Here is an 18290-nt window from a genome sequence, read left to right as displayed (position 1 = left end):
CCGCCCTTTCCCACACTTCATTGAAAACACCTTTCTGGTTTCTTTCTAAGAGAAAGAAGAACATGCATTCACTCAGTCACCAAATATTTTTTCCAACCTGTCAGCTAGGCACCGTGCACGATGCAGGAGATAGGATGGTGAATAAGATAGGCAGGGTCCCTGCCCACCTTACAGTGACATTCTGGTTGGGGAAATAGACAAATAAAAAAATTAGCCTCAAAGTAAACACTGCAAACTGTGGAAAGGGCTTGACTTGAAACAGGGTACTGATACAGAGATGAATGGGGATGGTGGGGAGCATGCAGGAAAAGAGTGCATGCCCATTTTAGACAGAGAGTCAGGGAAGACCTCCCTAACACAGGAGGCTGAGACCTGAAGGATAGGAGGAAAATGGATTCCAGGTTGGAGGCCACAGCTTGTCCAGAGCTTAACCAGTGTGGTGATAGCACTGTGAGGGGTGAGTGGTGTATGATGATGGTGGGAGGGAAGCAGGGCCAGATCACATAGGTCTTACAGGCTGTGAGAAGGAGGTTGGATTATAATCTCAGAACAGTGGAAGTAGGGTTCCCAGATAAAATACGGAACACCCAGTTACATTTGAATTTCAGATGAATAACAAATGATTTTTGAGCTTAAGTATGTTCCAATTATTGCATGTGACACACTTATACTAAAAATGCATTCATTGTTTATTTGAAATTCAAATTCAACTTGGCATCCTGTTCTCCATTTTTTGTTTGTTTGTTTTTTGGTTTTTTTTTTGCTAAGTCTGACAACCCTAATTGAGAGGCCGCTGAAAGGTTTTTAGTAGGCAAGTGAGGCAATCCAATTTGTATTTTAAGAAGATCCCTTTGGCTGTTGTTTTTTGGAGAATGGTTTGGAGGATAGCAAGAGTTAAATAAAGGCAGAAGTTCAAGGAGACTAGTTAGGTTACATAGCATCCCAGAGAAGGGATAGTAGTGGTCTGGCCCTAGAAGACCAGTGCTTCTCAAACTTCCACGTGCATAGGAACCATCTAGAGATCTTGTTAAAAGGAAGACTTAATTCAGAAGATTTTCTGTGGGATCTGAGATACTGCATTTCTGATTAGTTTGCAGGCGGTGCTGACCTTGCTGGTTCCTCGATCAAAGGTCATCAAACTATGGCCCATCGGCCATTTTTATAAATAAAGTTTTATTGAAACACAGCCATGTCCATTTGTTTCCATTTTATCTATGGCTGTTTGCTGGTTTCGTGCTATGATAGCAGAATTAAGTAGTTGCAACAGAGACTGTATAGCCCTCAAAATCTAAAGACCGGTGCCCAGCCCTTCCCTAAGAAGTTCGCTGACCCCTACCATAGACCACATTTTGCTACTGTAAAGGTCTCGATTCAGGTGATTACCGTGAAGATGGAGAGAAGTGGGCAGATTTAAGACACATTTGAGAGCCCTGAGTGTGGTCTACCCTGGTTCATTAAGCACTCCTCTCTGATGGGAGCCCAGGTACCCTGAACTGCATAAAGATGCATAATCTCTAAACCTAAGCTGTTGTGACAGTTGAGAACCTGGCTAATCAATATTGATTCATCTTAGAAATATTTACCCCCTGCGTTCTAAGCTCAAGGGGTTCTACTCAGCACACATTTAAGCATATATAGAAATCCACTGAAGGACACACATAAATACGAGTGTAAAGATACTATGGCACAGCACCTGGAAGAATCATTTGTCTTGTAAGCAAAAAATTGAAGCTGACTCCTGCTTGTACTTACTGCCGGTTGATTTTCTAACTCTCCCACCTGAACTTCCATGATCTCTATTTTCTCATGGCAGGAGGGTGTCTTTGTAGTAAATCTGGGAAGGGATACTGAGGCATAGTACGATCACCCCTCCTATCACACTCCATCCCTTAGTATGAAGCTAGCCTTTCCCCACCCTCCTCTCTATCTCTTAAGGGAAGGGAATATCCGATGCTCACGTAAGAGGGAGATCACTTTAAAATGAAATAGAAGATGATTTTAGAAAGCAGGAGAGAAAAACCAATTTCATGTACAACTTTTTTCTTGGCATTCATTTAGAATTCCTAGAATTCCCGCTTTGACAGACCCCCCCCCATAATAGCCCATGGCAAGAGGCTTGTGTAATACCACACAAGGTATGGTATTTCTTTTGTGCCATACACCTGTAAGGCAATGTCCTCCAACAAAGTCCCCAAATGACTTATCGTTTAAAGGCCACTCCAGGGTTGTTAAGAGTTGTGAATTTCTGGAAATGGCTTTGAGTATTTTAGTTTTCTAGGATGTTGCTTTTATTTCCATTATTTTTTTTAAAGTAGGCTCCACGCCCAGTGTGGCGCCCAACGGGGGACTTGAACTCACAACCTCGAGATTAAGACCTGAGCGGAGATCAAAAATCTGACGCTCAATGGAGTGAGCCCCCCAGGCATCCCAAGGATGTTATTTCATGCACTGACGTGGTAACATCAAATGGTGGCCTAATGATGCATTAACATTAGCCAGTTAATTCCAATTTCTGTGGAACATAATTGACGTCTAGATCACAATGTCACATGTAGATGGCTACCAGGCTTTCTAAAGAGTAGAGGGAAGGAAGCTTGTTTGTCTAGTTAGAGCCCATGTGGCTCTGTCATGTTCCTAATATTATTATACATATTTCTGTTAAATGTGCCTGCTATTCCTTTTCCCCATCCGGACATTGCGTAACAATAACAACCACAAATATGAGAGATTAAACTTGTGGAGGAGGCTGATCCATTTGACTTGGAAGGCTGAAGTTGTTCAAGGATAGTTGAGTCCAAGAGGACCCGGGCTGTTGCTTGCATTCACAGCAAAACTTGAATCTCAGGCCGCATTTCCACAAGGGCCAGGTGCATTAGGCGACAATTCTTCCTTCCAGTGGATGTATTTATGTCAGAATCCAAACAAACTTTCACTTAATTATTAAGCATTGGCAGGTTTGGAACGCCGAGTTGAAAGTGGAGGTGTTCGCCCCATGATCTAATGGATTACATTCTTTTGCATGGGAGAGAAAAAGGCATAAGGCTGAAAAATGTGCTCTCGAGATTTTAATCCCTTCCTTAAATTTTAGATATTTCAACAAATCTGTTTAAATGTCTTTCCGCAATGGCTAGGTGCTGAGGCATAGATGAGAGACAAAAAAGAGACAAATAAAGGAAAAAAGCTTCCTTTTCTGGAGGAACTGCAAGAGGAGAAAAGGAAGAAAGCGAGTGCCAAGGGATTTTGTAATACGGGGTTGTCTGAAAGGAGATTGGAAGGAAGGTTGGAGACGAAAGATCTGGTCGGCCTCACGTCCTGGAAGCCTTATGAAAGGAGTGTTTTATAAGGAAGAAATCATTAAAAGGATTCACACATCCATTTGCATGAATTAGCCAGCCCGGGAGAGTGTCTGAAATGCATTTCGAGAGCTGACCTGAAATGAAGGTCACTGATTTCCCCATGACATCAGTGCAGCCCGAGCGGAGTTACATTAACAAACCTTTCCAGCCAGTGTTGAAAGATCATTGCCTCCAATTATCTGCATCTCGCCCATGGACTGGTCGTTCTAAAAAAAGTGAAGATAATATTTCACTGTACAGGAAAACCTTTGCAGCACATTTTCCCCGTCTACCCAGCTCGTGGCTCGATTGCGCCTGACAAATGCGGCACAAATAGCTGGTACAGATTCCTGGTTGCCCCTGGTTACCGGGAGCCACTGGCCTGCTACTGTGCAGGAGACAAAGCATTCTGATGGCTCCAGGAGGGGAGAGACTCTGTAGAGAGGGGATGATAAAAGGAGTGGAGAGAAAACCAACAGACCTAATTTTGGAACACAGAAATGATGGGAGGTGCCTGAGCCTATCTTGAGGCAGATGGAATGAGGGAAGGCAGTCATACTCCCGGACCTCCCTGGGCGGATGGGGCTACGGGAGGGGCCCCCAGAAGTGGGCCATGCATTTGTCTGCTAGGCCACCAAGCCCCAGTCCGCTGCCCCAGTGGGGGGCAATCAGATGGTGGTTCCCAAAGAAATTAGAGACCTCCTCTATTCCTACCAACACAGGTCCAGCCCCTCATCTGATGTTGAGGGCAATTCTAACAGTTCGCACAGATCAAGAACTATTATTGCACTTAGACCTTCAGTGGTGAATGAAGAAGCCTCAGGAACTTTCTGCAGGCCCAGGAATATGTTTAAGAGACTTCTCACACCAATTCCATTAGAAGTCATGAGTGTTCACTTCCATGATGGTTATATATCATACATCATCCTGTCCTAATTAAACCACACACACACACACACACACACACACACAAACACACACACACACACACACACTAAACCAAATATGGATTGTTACATAGTGCTTATCACAACAAAGTAACATGGAGGCAGAACAGGAAACAGAGAGCAGGCAACTTGTTTTCTGGCCTCACTGGGGAGACACAGCAAAGGGACTGATGCAGATACCTTACAGAGTGTGGCTTCATGACCAAGCCAGACCTTTCCAGCAATAACCTGAAGGAGAAGGTGATGGTGCAGGCACTTCGTGCAGGATGTGCTGCTGAACCAGGAAACATTTTAGGTCACCACTGTGGCTTTTTTAGCTCAGGGCTTTCCTCTCTTATTCTGGCAAAAAGGCTCTGCCTCTTTCCTGGGAGCGTGGGGCGGGAGCGGGTGTGGTTCATTCCCTAAGGGTCAGGTGGAGCCAGGCCTTACCTAGGTAAACCTAGGTAGCTAGGTGAAATGTAGTTTCAGCTACGCCTGAAACTACATTTGGCCTTCGACCTTCCAGCTACTGAAGCCAATTCATTCCCTTATGAATGTTCTTGGGTTGGGTTGAATTGGATTCTGTCACTTGAAACTGAGTCTCTATCTAGGCATGAAGCTACTTTGTCATAGAACTAGTTATCTGGGAAGTCAAAAAGCAACCAAATAACCAATACAACAGTTTCACCAGTGAAGCAGCTTTTGTCTTTTTACCTTACTGCTCAAGAGGGGGAAGATGATGACCTTAAAATGTTTTCACTTCCACTTGGTAAAGCATTCATTCTTTACAGCAATGGAGTAGAGAGGATGCCCCACCAAGTAGATAAGTCCAGTAATTTTCTTCTTATGGGAACTGATCTCAAAAGGAGAAAGTCAAAGAACATTCAGAATTCACAGATCTCTTGCTGTTTTTGAACGGGCATTTATAACCATATATTCACAAGCAGTCATGCAGTACGTTAGGAACTTGTCAAAAATGTCAAAGAGGAAGATTTTCTTATCACTTGTAGAGGTGCTGAGATATAGCAGTTAACATAGGGGGAATGTCTGCATATTAGACTCAAATGTGTTGTTAATAGCAGCAGGAAAAATAAAATTTCAATACCTCCAAAGGATGGAGGTATGCAGAATTGGATGTAACCACTAAGCCACAAAGTTCAACATAACAAACAAGATTTACCCGCTGCCAATCAGAGTAAACTTCATAATAATTCTACTGTCAACTTCATTCTATTGATTAACAACAAAAAACACAATATATCAGAAAGCCAAATAATGTGCTATAAGTTTCGCCTTCAGCGTGTTGCCAAGCAAGTCTTAGTTCAGAAGACCTTACTTAGAGTCCAAGTTTATAACATGTTTTTTATTATTAGATTTGTCATTAACTCATCTGGAACTTCTATCTTCCAAGTGTCTGTATAGTCCATTGTCCCAATATCATTTACTGAATTGTTTGGGTTTTTTCCCCTACTGGTTGGAAATGTCATTTTTGTCATATCTTTCATTCTCATATGTGAGGGTCAGTTTCTATACTCTTCTGTTTCATTAGCCTAAATGTCCATTTTAGCATCCAAACCATACTGTTAAATTATTATAGCTTTTTAGTGTGTTTTAGTATCTGGTAGCGTAAGTCCCATTTTTGTGTTCTTTTTTTTTAAAAATTGTCTCGGCTATTTTTGTACATTTATTTGCCTATTTGCTGGGCTGTTATGAAGATCAAATGAATTAATATATACTGATCATTTAAAACAGAGCCTGGCACATCGTAAGTACTCAGTAAATGCTGGATATGATTCATTTCCTTCCCTCCCTCTCTCCCTTCCCTACTTCCTTCTTCCTTCCTTCCTTCCTTTCTTCCTTCCTTCCTTCCTTCCTTCCTTCCTTCCGCCCTTCCTTCCTTCCTAGGAAATGGTCACTCCTCAGACCTCTTTGGTACACTGCAGTCTGGAGCTCCCCTGGTTTAATGACTCCAGCAAAGAAGACTTTCATGTCTTGCTGGGTTGGATGAGGGAACTTATAGGATCATCTTCTCCATTCATACTCTCCCCATCCCCTTGCTGCTTTTAGCACATTCCTCCATCACTCCATCTTCTAAGAACCTAGTGACTAACTTGTGAGCCTTGCAGGAGTTCTGTGGCACAAATGCTGTACTTCTCATCAGCAATTCCCTCCATAGGCATTTAGAATTTCACTTTCTCTATTCGGCCGAGTCAGTGCCCTCCCTTAAACAGTTTTGCCTCCTAAAAACCACTGCCATCTCTTGCCCACTGAGGTTTTCTCCCCTTCTCTTTGTCCTTGCATATATATACTTCTGTTTCTTTCTTTACTGGCATTTTGATGGGGTTTCAGAAGGGAATAGAGCTAATTGTATGCATTCAATCCACTGTGTTTAACCATGATATTTTTCTAATGGCTCAAAAGCATCTTTATATTCCTAGGATTGATGTATTTTTTAAAACAACATTGTTTTTTCTTTGATAATATTTTATTGGGGATTATTCATCTTACCTTCATAAGTCAGATGGGTTTATAGTTTTAAAGCACAGTTATACTATCCTCATACAATGCATCGAGTGGTTACTTATTTTTTTTTCTATGCTCTAGAAGAGTTTGTGTAGGAATGGATTGATCAGTTTTGCTAAGGTTCAGTAGAGCTCAGTATAGGTATTATTTAACTCCCAACTTACAAACCAGGAACCTGAGCAATGAGCATTTACATAACTTGCCCAAAGAGGAGTTGCTAATAAGTGAAGGGGTCTAGTTCAATCCTAGAATTGCTGGCTCCATGTTATTCTGGAGGACTAAAGGAATTCATGTGCATTCAGCGCTCAGAAAAGTGCCTGGCATGTAACAATTAGCAGTACGTAAAGTAGGCCCTATATTCTCCTAAGAAACTTGCAAATCTTCCTGGTGTCCTAACATTTGACTTTGTGATGTACTCTTTGTTCAGTTCACTCAGCGTATTACTGCTCCGCAGGCGACATGCGCTCGGTGGTTAGGGTTTCCCGAGGCTAACTGCTACCCATGACGCATGTGGGTAAGGAGGACTCATGTCCTTGCACTGCTACTTTGTATCCTGGTTGGAGCTTTGGTTATAAACGACCTCATATGTGTTTTCTTTTGGGGTTTCTCAATGACCTCCCAGTTACCACGCTGTGGTGTCTGACGCTTTCCAGTGGATCATTTGGTGAGCATAGTTTCTTTCATTCCACTTTGCTGTTTTCATCCTTCTCTTCAACAGGCAGAAGCCACTTGGGAGATGGTGCTCTGACCCACTTTTGTACTTAGCTCTCATTAGATCCTTGTGGGAGACATTTACAGTCCGTAGAGCAAGGAGTTAACTTTGAAACTGCCTTACATGATGGTGGCAGAAAGTCTGTGGTAGAACATGAGAATGGAAGGCTGGGTTTCTGATCTTCTTCCAGGCCCAGCTGCATTTTTACCTTGGGGATCATGGGCTACCCCAATTCCTTTCTATGAATCCACCATTTTAGCTTAAAGTAATCTAAAATTGATTTATGTACTACGTGTAAACAAAAGAACCTCAACTAAGATACCATGCTAATTTACAGGACAAATCAGTATTTGCAAATTTTGATAAATAGTACTAGTGACAAATTACTTGTGACACATCTCATCACTATTGATGAACACCACTGTCCTGCACTGAGACTCCAGGAGTTCCTGGCACAGAATCTACTGCATTATCCTCCATGTCTTAGCTCATGGTTGTTCACACCATATTTCTCCATCTTTCTTCACATGGGTAATTCGTACTCTTTGATCAAGTTCAGGCATCATCTCTTCTAGGAAACTTTCCTAGAGTCCCCTGGACTTTGTATGTGTCCCAGTAACATTCTATACAGATCTGCATGTTAATAGACCATATCCGACTGGAGTTTTTTTGTGAATGTAGCAATCGCCAATAGAATGGAAACTCCTTCAGCATAACAGCCTTAGTGTCATCCTGTACCCTCTGTTGCTGGCACATCATGGCATCCGGTGTTTATGGAGCCATACTAAAGCATCTGAGTACACGTGTTAGCTATATTTTTAATACTTCTTCTTCTACCCACTTAGACAGCAAGTGTTCTTGGGCAGAACTTGGTTTCTATTCTTTTAGGTTCTTTCTCCAGCTGTCCAGAAGCCTGAAGGGCCTTATTACTCAATGGAAGTCAGAGAAAAATGAAAACTATAAACAAACACATGAGAAAATATCTGCAAAGCAGAACTGAGAAGGACTTAAATAAAGCTGACTTGACCAACTTGGAAGATGGGATGACTGGAAAAATGTAGACCTTCCTCTGTTATGTCTGATTCACATCCAAATGATATTTCTTTATTTTCATACTCTTATTATCTCAGTTCCCAGTCTCCTCAATATTTTTAAAAACCTAAGTGCCCATATCCATGTGAATTCTGAACACTAGAAATATGAAAATATGATTTATTAAGATATCTTAATAACAGAAACTCATTTCATGATTAGTAAAGGTACATTTTAAAGCCAAACTAGTGTTTTAATGAGGAAAAAAGCCATATAGGTTAGCATGTACAATTTCACTCATTTGAAAGTATACATGTATTTTGCATTTCCTGAATTTGGTGTGTCTAACTTTGCAAACATGATGTGACTTTATTTGAAGACAAAATGGCTTTCTGCTTAATGACGATGATTTATTACACCATTGTGATTGGTGTTCTACTCCACCCAGTCTCCAAGAGGGCTACTGGTTGGCTAAGAGTACTCTCCACCCAACAGAGAAAGGCTCTTTTCTTTATGAGAAATAAAAGGGAGCTGGGCTGGAAGAAGGGGCCACAATGATGTGAAGACTCTATAGGCTGGGAGGAATAAGGAAGGGTCATCAAAAAAAAACAAAAACCAAAAAAGAGAGAGAGAAAGAAAGAAGAGACGAGAGAAAAGAAAAGAAAGAAAAGAAAAAAAGAGAACAGGGAAAAGAAAATGGACATTTATTTTAATTTAGTTATAAAGGACCCCAGGAAGGAGGAAACACAGTTTGAAAACAGATCCAGTGACTTCGCTTATCCTTCTGTTTTGAATCTTGGTATGGACTCTTGTTTTGGTTTAAGTTATGTTTTTAAATTATGGATCAGAAGGACAAACAAGTGGAGCCTCTTGAACCATCTGAGTGACCCCAAAAGACTTCAGTAAAATCTGTGCTTTAAAATGTGGATGGCCATATCCCAGCTGTTGACTCTTCCTTGGGAGACCATTTTCTCCATACAGTTTTTTTTTTTCTCCTAAATAACCCAGGGAAGACTTATAATTATAACTTAAAAAAAACTGAAAATAGCTGGTCAACAGTAATGAAATGTTAAACCAGCTCTCATGAACTAGTTTTAGATTGCCAGGGGAAGGAATGGTGAACAGGAAGGACCAAGGAAGGGAGAGAACTGATAGCAGATAGCATGCCAGAGAAACCTCTAGAACACACACCGATTTTGGCATTAAACTTGGATCTACCGTCTTTCCCAGCCAATTGTACTCTGGGTCCAAAAAGTTCTGCTAACTCGCGTCACTTCTCAGCTCAAAACATTTCTGAAGATGCCCATGCCTGCAAAATGGTGTCTGATTTTTTTTTTTTTTTTTTGCCACCCTCAGAGCCAGGCAAGAGTCCCCTGCATATCACAAACACCAAAACACAAAGACATTTGCTTTTTTCTTTTTGGTCTTGTAAGGAAATTTCTGGAAAATTCTGTAACCGTTTGAGCTAATGAGAATTATGCAACAGGGACATGTGTGCTGAACTGGGCTTTGACCTCTATCCCCTTATAGGGTCAAGTTTATGGGGGGGTTCAGAGAGGATGGTGGTGGAGAAAAGCACAGCCTTATCTTGGGAAACCAGAAAAAGAGGGGCTGATATTTTTTCAAGTTGGCCATCCTAAATCACCCGAAGCAGGTATCTCAGAGGCCAAACTCCCCAAATAACTGTGTTCCCTCCTACCTCTCTGCTCAGAAGGTATCATCTTGGAGGCACCTGAATCAGGAAAAAAAGGCACAAGGGAGAAGAGCCTAGCCTCCCCCAAGTCCCTGAAGAGCTTAAGTGGGTCAGTCTCATGCAGGTTTTAGGCAGGCTCAGTCACCACCCAGGAGCTGGTCCTGGGCCCAGCTTATGCCCTGCCCTGCCCAGCAGACACACGGCTCTGCTCAGGCTTGCAGGCTGCAGGGATGAGTACAACTCCTTTAGCCTCCAGTTCAGGTGATCTGGGTAGACATATGAGCCTGGCCAGGGACAAAGCTATAAAGCTTCAAAACCTTAAATATTTAGAAATATGGTATGTGACTGCATTTATAATTTTGCCTGGGGCCCCGTAAACTTTAGAGGCAAGGCTGACTTTGAGAACCATTTACTGAACATTTACTAAGTGCCAGGCACTACTCAAAACACATCACGTACATGAATCCTAGCAAAATCCTATGAGGTACCATCCAGCAGCCATATTCCTTGGTATTTACCCAAGGCGTTGAACATTTATGTCCACACAAAAACTTGCACTTGAACGTTTATAGTAGTTTTATTCATAATTACCAAGACTTGGAAGCAACGGAGATGTCCTTCGGTACGTGAGAGGATAAATAAACTGTCGTACATTCAGACAATGAAGTATCATTTGGTGCTAAAAAGAAATGAGCTATCAAGCCATGAAAAGACATGGAAGATGGTTAAATGCATATTACTAAGTGAAGATGCCAATCTTGATGAGGGTATATACTCTATGATTCCAACCCTAAGACATTCTGGGAAAGGCAAAACTATGGAGATAGTAAAAGATCAGTGGTTACCAGAGGTTGGTGAGGGTGGGGGGAATGAAGAGGTGGACCACAGGTGATTTGGAGGATAGTATAAATACTCTAGGATACCATAATGATAGATACATGTCATTACACATTTGTCCAAACACATATGGGTGTCAGTTGTAACTCTCTGGTGTAGGATGTTGATAGCGGGGGGGGGGCTGTCGTTGTGTGGGGTCAGGGGGTACATGAGAACTCTCTGTACTTTCCCCTCAATTTTGATGTGAACCTAAAACTGCTCTAAAAGTCCATTTTAAAAAAATCCTATGGGGTAACAGGCACTATTATCACCCCAATTCAAGTAACTTTGCTAAGTAACAGTGCCCAAGGTCGCACAGCTGGAAAGTGATGGAGCTGAACACAGGATAACCCTCTGTCTTGCTCCAAAACCTCCACTTAACCAATACATTCTACAGCTTTTCTCTCGGGTCTGATCAGAATCTACCTTTTCAATGTGACTCCGCTCCCCCAGAGGTGCTTGTAATGCGCACATGAATCCCCTGCGCAGACCATGATCCCGCCTGGAGTGGGACCTGAGAGTTGGCATTTCTAGTGAGCTCCCAGGTGACAGGGAGGGGGCAAGTCCACAGGCCACGCTCTGAGTCTTCGGGGTCTATGTTCCACCTGCTGGCTAAGTCCAGCGCACGCCTTGCATTTTATCATCGTCTGTCTTGTGAATGCGCCCTCTACCCAGAATGTCTTTCTGCCATGTCTCTGCTTGTCAAAATCATAACTTCCCTAGACATACAAATTAAAAATCTACTCTCATTATAAGCCATCGCCTGATCCTCATCCCACCACCACCGTCAGCCAGAATTGATTTCTCCTGCCAAGACGCTTCCTTCGCATTAAGCACCGATTCCTACCGCCCTTGTTATACTCCTCCTCCTTGCTCATTGTCAATGCGTCTGTTCACGTCTGCTATTCTAAAAGCAACTTGAGGATAGAGACTCTAGATCTTCCATCTTTGTATGTTCTTTAGCACTGAGCAGGTGCCTTGCATGCAGAAAGGAACATGATGTGTTCTCCTTTTCTGTAAGGTGGGGACAATAACACCTACTTGTTTGGATTGTTGTGAGATTTAAGTTAAATGTCATATGTAGAGTGCTTTGCCCACAGTAGGCGAATACTTATTTAATGAATTGAATTTTCCTTTTCTGTTATCCATAAAAGGGAAAGGGGAGGGTGTGGGAGTGAATTAATGACAAAGCCAGGCCTACCCCAAGGTAACTTTTATTCGTGTGATTTTTCCACTCTATCAAGCTCTACATGTAACTAAAATTTATCAGTATTTACAGAAGAAACCTGGAGTATTATTTCCTGGTTCACATTTTCTGTGCAAATCATTGACTCAAGTTCTATTAGGGCTTACAGATAAAAGGAATAAATGTGTCCTTAAATCGTAGTAAAGTATAAGGTAACGTACATAATACATTTAGTGTACATGTAATGTACATATGTAACGGAGTTACATAGACATACCACTATTCAAACAACCAAATTTAAAATTAGATAATGGTTTCCACGTAACAGGATCATACAAGAAGAAATGATTATGACCAGACACAATGATTGCCCTAACCAATTACTCACCAGGACACCTTGGCAAACTCACTCGATTTCTCATTTACTTCATCTGAAAAATGGGGATAATACTGCCTGCCTTACCTGCTTCTCAGAATTCATGTCAAGAGCAAGCAGGTTGCCAATACATGCAAACGCTACGAGGAAATGGAGCAAACGTTTTATGTGCAAAAACGCATTAACAATATCCTCGGCCTAAGACAAAGCTAGAGGAAAAAGGCAATTTATACGGACTACAAAGAAAGTAGGATACCAAATGTCAAGCATTTCATCTACCATTACTATATTTTAGATTTACGGTTTTGCTCCAACTTCTCCAGGTATTTGATGAGACATGAGTATCGCGTGAGAAGGTCCGAGAGCAGAATGCTTCTAGAGCCACCTTTTATTTTTCAGAATAAGAAAAGATGGTTTATGTGATGTAGGCATGTTGATTGGCAGTGCAGGCTTGCAAATTCCTTCAGTATTAAGTCATGTCTTCAAAACTGGGTGGGGCGCTGAGTTATTAAATTTTTTCTTTGCCTCTGGAGGCCAGGGCTTGGAAGTAGCTGGAAACTACATGTGAACTGAGCTGGGTGGTCTCGGGAAAACTCTGTGTAAACAGCGTTGCTCATCTAAAAGTAGCACAATACACTGCACATCTGTCTGTCCGTATTATACAAAAGGAATCTGGACTCCATTAATGTGCCTGAGGAATAAATTATTCCCTAATAAATGTTTTTATAATCACAGTGGAAAGGAAGGTCCAGGACAGCAAAGGAAATGAGACTCTGCCATACCAATTTGTTGGCAGAAGCCTGACAGGGGAGTGGGAGAAGGAAGTGGACCACAGCTGTGTCTGACTTAGAGTAGGCATGCCTTCTTTAACATGCGAAAGGTGGGGTTCCATACAGACGAAGGTATGGAAGAGTACCTTATTCTGTACTTGCCAATGAGCAATGCCAGATCGCTCTCAGTTCCTGCCAGATAATCAAAGAATAACTTCTTAATGATGCATCCAACTAAGGGTGTAGACCTGACAAGCTCAGTGTCCCCAAAATCAGAATGTCCACATGAGGCGACTTGACCGGGCCAGCAGCTATGGAACAAGGCACTCGGGCCATCTGATTGCTCATGCATAAATACCTACTCTTCTCGCTTTACCCCCATGAAGTATCTGTTGTCATTGGCTGATGACACGAGGGCCTTTGCTTTGTAAGGGCGGCAGGAGAAGTTGTTTGGGTCAGAGGTGGCAGGGAAGAGAGAAGAGGAGGCTGGAGGCTGATACGACCACTGTTCTCCGCCTGGTTCCTTTAACCACATTTGAGCCCGGCTGTTGGAGGACTGAACTGCTTCCATTAGAGACTAAGATTCTGGGAGGGGTCAAAGATCCGCAGTGGGGCTCGTTCACAACTGTTTGGGGCGCCTGCCTCTGTGGGCAAGCTGGCCCTGCCCCGGTACCTGCAGGACTGGCAGTTTCCGGAGCTCCCCCGGCACGGACACGGACACTCACAATAGGCACTGTTAGCAATGGCCTCACTAATGACCTCAGAAGGCGCTTCTCAGGCAGAAACACGAAAAGCAGGACCTGCAGCGGGGGCTGGCAGAGGAGGTGGCAGATGCCCTGGAGTAACGCCAGCTGAGGGACTGACTTAGAGACACACGTGAGAACCCCCTTGGGAACTCTCAGAAATAACTGAGGAGTAAATTCTCGATTGCGCAGGTGGGAAAAGTGTAACCCCAATTCAGCGTACTTTGGCATACTCATACCTGGATCTACTTTTGTAGTTACTGACGGGTAATGCCAAAGGTGAAAGCTGGATAGAAAATGACATTGGCATTTCAGAGACTTCAAGTATTTATTTGGTGTTTATATAATCTTCCCCTGATCACATCAAATTCATTTGCTGTAAAGTTCACAATGTGCTTAACATCTCGGAGTTCATGAGACTATTTCCTATTATGGCACCTCGGTTCTTAATTTAAAAATTTTAAGGGGATGATTTTTCTTGTTGTGGTAGTTTTAAAATTTCATTATATTTTGATAAGTCCCCGTGACTTCTGCTTCTTGCCAAGATGGAATAACAAAGACCAGATTTTAAAAAAAGCAAAACATAAGCAACAACAGTATCAAGATACTGGATGTCAGGCAACAAAGAAGAGCAATCCCTAAGACAGGAACAAACAAAGTTGGCCCTATGACTGGCTGGCTAACTGTCTTGGTAGAGTTTTCAGGCCACAGCATAGGGAAGGAGAACCCTGGTGGAGCCTGGGAGACGGAGTGGAGGAGATGGAGCTGAGCGTCCCGGGAGAACCCGACAGCTAGTTCTCAGGATAGGATATTGGAGAGAAGGGCTGCAGAAGGAGAACCAGCAGAGCATGCAGCAGATCTGCAGATGCAGATGAAGAAACTGCCTGTGCCAAGGAAAGAACCATCTAAACGGATTAGAGAGAACAGTGCCCAACATAAGCAGAGCCAAAAGAGTGCCTGTCCCCACCAGAAGGGTTAATCCCACGATCGACGGGGAGTTGGGTAGGGTACTCTGGAGGGTCTTGCCTCCGTGGTGAAGAATCACTAGCCCTAGCACGAGGTTTGCTCTGGACCCACCTAACAAGTTGAAAAAGCAAGATCTGAAATGATCCAACTGCTTCCAAGTAACAACTGCATCTCAAAACAAGGCTCAAGAATATATAAGGGCATAAAAAAAAATCACCCATCCACAAGCAAACAAAAAGATGCTCACCATCACTAATCATAAGAGAAATGCAAATCAAAATTACAATGAGATATCACCTCACACCCATTAGGATGGCTACTATCAAAAAACCAGAAAATAACAAGTGCTGATGAGAATAGAGAGAAACAGGAACCCTTGTACATGGTTAGTGCAAATGTAAAATGGTGCACCCTCCTTAGAAAACAGTGTGGTGGTTCCTCAAAAAAATTAAAAATAGAATCACCATGTGATCCAGCAATTCTACTTCTGGGTATATATCCAAAGGAACTGAAAGCAGAATGTTGAAGAGATATTTGCACACCGAAGTTCACTGCAGCGTTATTCACAACAGCCAAGGGGTAGAAATAACCGAAATGTTTGACAGGTGGATAGATAAACAGAAAGTGGTATATGCATATAATGGAATATCATTCAGTCTTAAAAAGAAGGAAACTTTGTCACATGCTACAACATGGATGAACCTTGAGGACATTATGCTAAGTGAAATACGGTAGTCACAAAAAGACAAATACTGGTATGCTTCCACTAATTTGAGGTATCTAAAGTAGTTCCAATCATAGAAACAGAAAGTAGAATGGCAGTTTCCAGGGACTGGGGAGAGCGGGAAATGGGAGAGTTGTTCAGTTTCATAGAGTTTCAGCTTTGCAGGATAAAAAGTCCTAGAGGTCTCTTGCACAACAATGTGGAATACTTAACCCTCCTGAACCGTACACTTAAAAATGATTAAGATGGCAAGTTTCATGTGTTTTTTATTTATTTAAATTATTTTATTTATTAAAAAAATCCATCACACAGTAAGGTACAATTCACAATGTTTGACATCTAATTAAAGAGTCTCAGGCACAGAAAGAGTCAGAAAATTGAAGAAAATAAAAATCAGTCAAAACTGATCAAGAACTGACACACATGTTAGAAGATGACATTAAAACAGTTCTTAGAGTTGTATTCTATATGCTCAACAGTTAAGTAGAGACATGGAAGATATAAAAATTTTTAAAATACACAAATGGAGCTTCTAAAGATGAAAAGTAAAATGTCTGAGATGAAAAAGGTGCAGGTGTGGGGGGGCAGAATTCTAAGATGGTCCCAGGACTCCTGTCCTCTGGCATACACATCCTTAAGTGTGCAAGGGACCATGAATACGATGGAATATCACTCCCACTCTTATGTTACCGTATATAGCAAAAGGAATTTTTCAGATGTCATTAAAATCCCAAATCAGTTCATTTTAGCTAACCAAAACGGAGATGACCCAGGTAGGCCTAAGAACTCAGGGGAGTCCATCAAAGAAACAGGAAGCCTGCTGGCTTTGGGAAGCAGACACACGTATTGTGAACTGCTATGCTGTGGAGAGAGCCAAGTGGCAGGGAATGGGGGGCAGCCTCCAGGAGGTAAGAACTGCCCTCAGCTGATAGCCAGAAAGAAAGTGGGGACCTCTGCCCACAACCTGGAGGAAATGAATTCTGCCAACAACCTGGAGGAGCTTGCAAAGGTATATTTCCTGAGCTGGCTTTATAAGGATGCATCCAGTTGACAACCTTGGGAGACCCTGAGCAGAGGACCCAGCATCCTGGCACCAGACTTCTGACCCAAGACAATGTGAGATCACAAATGTATGTTGTTTTAGTCTGCTAAATTTGTGGTGATTTGTCATGAAGCAATAGAGAAGTCATACAAGTGACCAAGAAAAATGGCAGATGAGATACTGCAGGAGAAATGATTAGTAGCTCAATGACAGCAATAGAGAGTGCCTAAAATGGAACACAGAGACAAAAGACAATTTTTAAGTAAAAAGATCAGCAGTGAGCTGTGGAGCAACTTTAAAATATGGCCTAATAGACATGTTGGTAGAGTTCCTGAAAATGGAGAGTGGGGAAGAAAATTATTAGAAGAAATAATGTCTGAAAATTTCCAGGTTTGATGAAATGTATACATCCACAGATCCAAGAAGCTTAATGAAAGCCAAGTACAAGTAACATGAAGAAAAGGACACCAAACTATGAAAATAATAACAACAATGTAGCTCTGGTTAGAAACAATTCAAGTGAGAAGATAATGGCGCAACACATTTAAAGTACTGAAAAAGGACTGCCAACTTAGACTTCTGTACCCAGCAAAATTATCATTCAAAAACCAGGGATGAGGGGTGCCTGGGTAGCTCAGTCAGTTAAGCATCTGACTCTTGATTTCAGCTCAGGCCATGACCTCAGGGTCATGAGATTGAGTCCCGCAAAGGGCTCTGCACTGGAAATGGAGCCTGCTTAAGAGTCTCTCTCCCTCTCCCTCTGCCCCTCCCCACCATGTGTTCTCTCTCTCTTTTCCAAAAAAGAGGGTGACATACAGACGGTGTCAGACATACAAAAGCTGAAATAATTCATCAGCAGCAGAACTACACTACAGAAAAAGAGGAAAAACTGCAGGAAAGAGAAAGATGATCTGAAAAGGAAATAGGGATTTGGACAAAGGAATGAATGTGACCAGATATGGTAACTACATAAATAAACAGAAAAGATTTTTTACATCTGGAATTGAAATATTGGTATTGAAATCTTTTTAAAAAGTAAAGTGTCAATTTTGGAATAACTGCAGATTTACAGAAAAGTTGCAAAGTTAGTAGAAAGATTTCCTGCATACCCTCTACCGAGTTTCTTCTATTGTTAACGTATTTGATGGCAGTGGTCGACCTGTCACAACTAAGGAACCAGTATTACTACATTACATTAACTAAACTCTGAAGTTTATTTGGATATTAGTTATGTCCTTTATCTATCCCAGGATCCCATCCAGGATAGCACATTATATATAGTCATCATGTCTCTAGCCTACTCTGGTCTGTAACTATTTCTCAGACTCCTTTCTTGATGACCTTGACAGTTGTGAGGAGTGCCAGTTAGGTGTTTTGTAGAATGTT

The 18290-nt window shown here is 42.1% G+C and overlaps 1 protein-coding gene across 2 annotated transcripts in view; it reads right to left on the bottom strand.

The window, feature by feature from the left end:
- The window catches only part of PRTFDC1 (phosphoribosyl transferase domain containing 1), an 88073-nt gene that overhangs the window by 12588 nt on the left and 57195 nt on the right, over nt 1-18290 (bottom strand). For both annotated transcript variants that reach the window (XM_028114184.2, XM_088025525.1), the window contains one exon: nt 3497-3562. In XM_028114184.2, coding sequence (XP_027969985.1) covers nt 3497-3562 — 66 coding nt within the window. The remainder of the gene's footprint in view (nt 1-3496; nt 3563-18290) is intronic.

This window comes from Eumetopias jubatus, unplaced genomic scaffold, assembly GCF_037043125.1.
Source record: "Eumetopias jubatus isolate StellerSeaLion01/CBP00866 unplaced genomic scaffold, mEumJub1_p1.0 scaffold_8, whole genome shotgun sequence".
Classification (NCBI taxonomy): Eukaryota; Metazoa; Chordata; class Mammalia; order Carnivora; family Otariidae; genus Eumetopias; species Eumetopias jubatus.
This window is presented reverse-complemented; position numbering and strand designations above follow the sequence as displayed.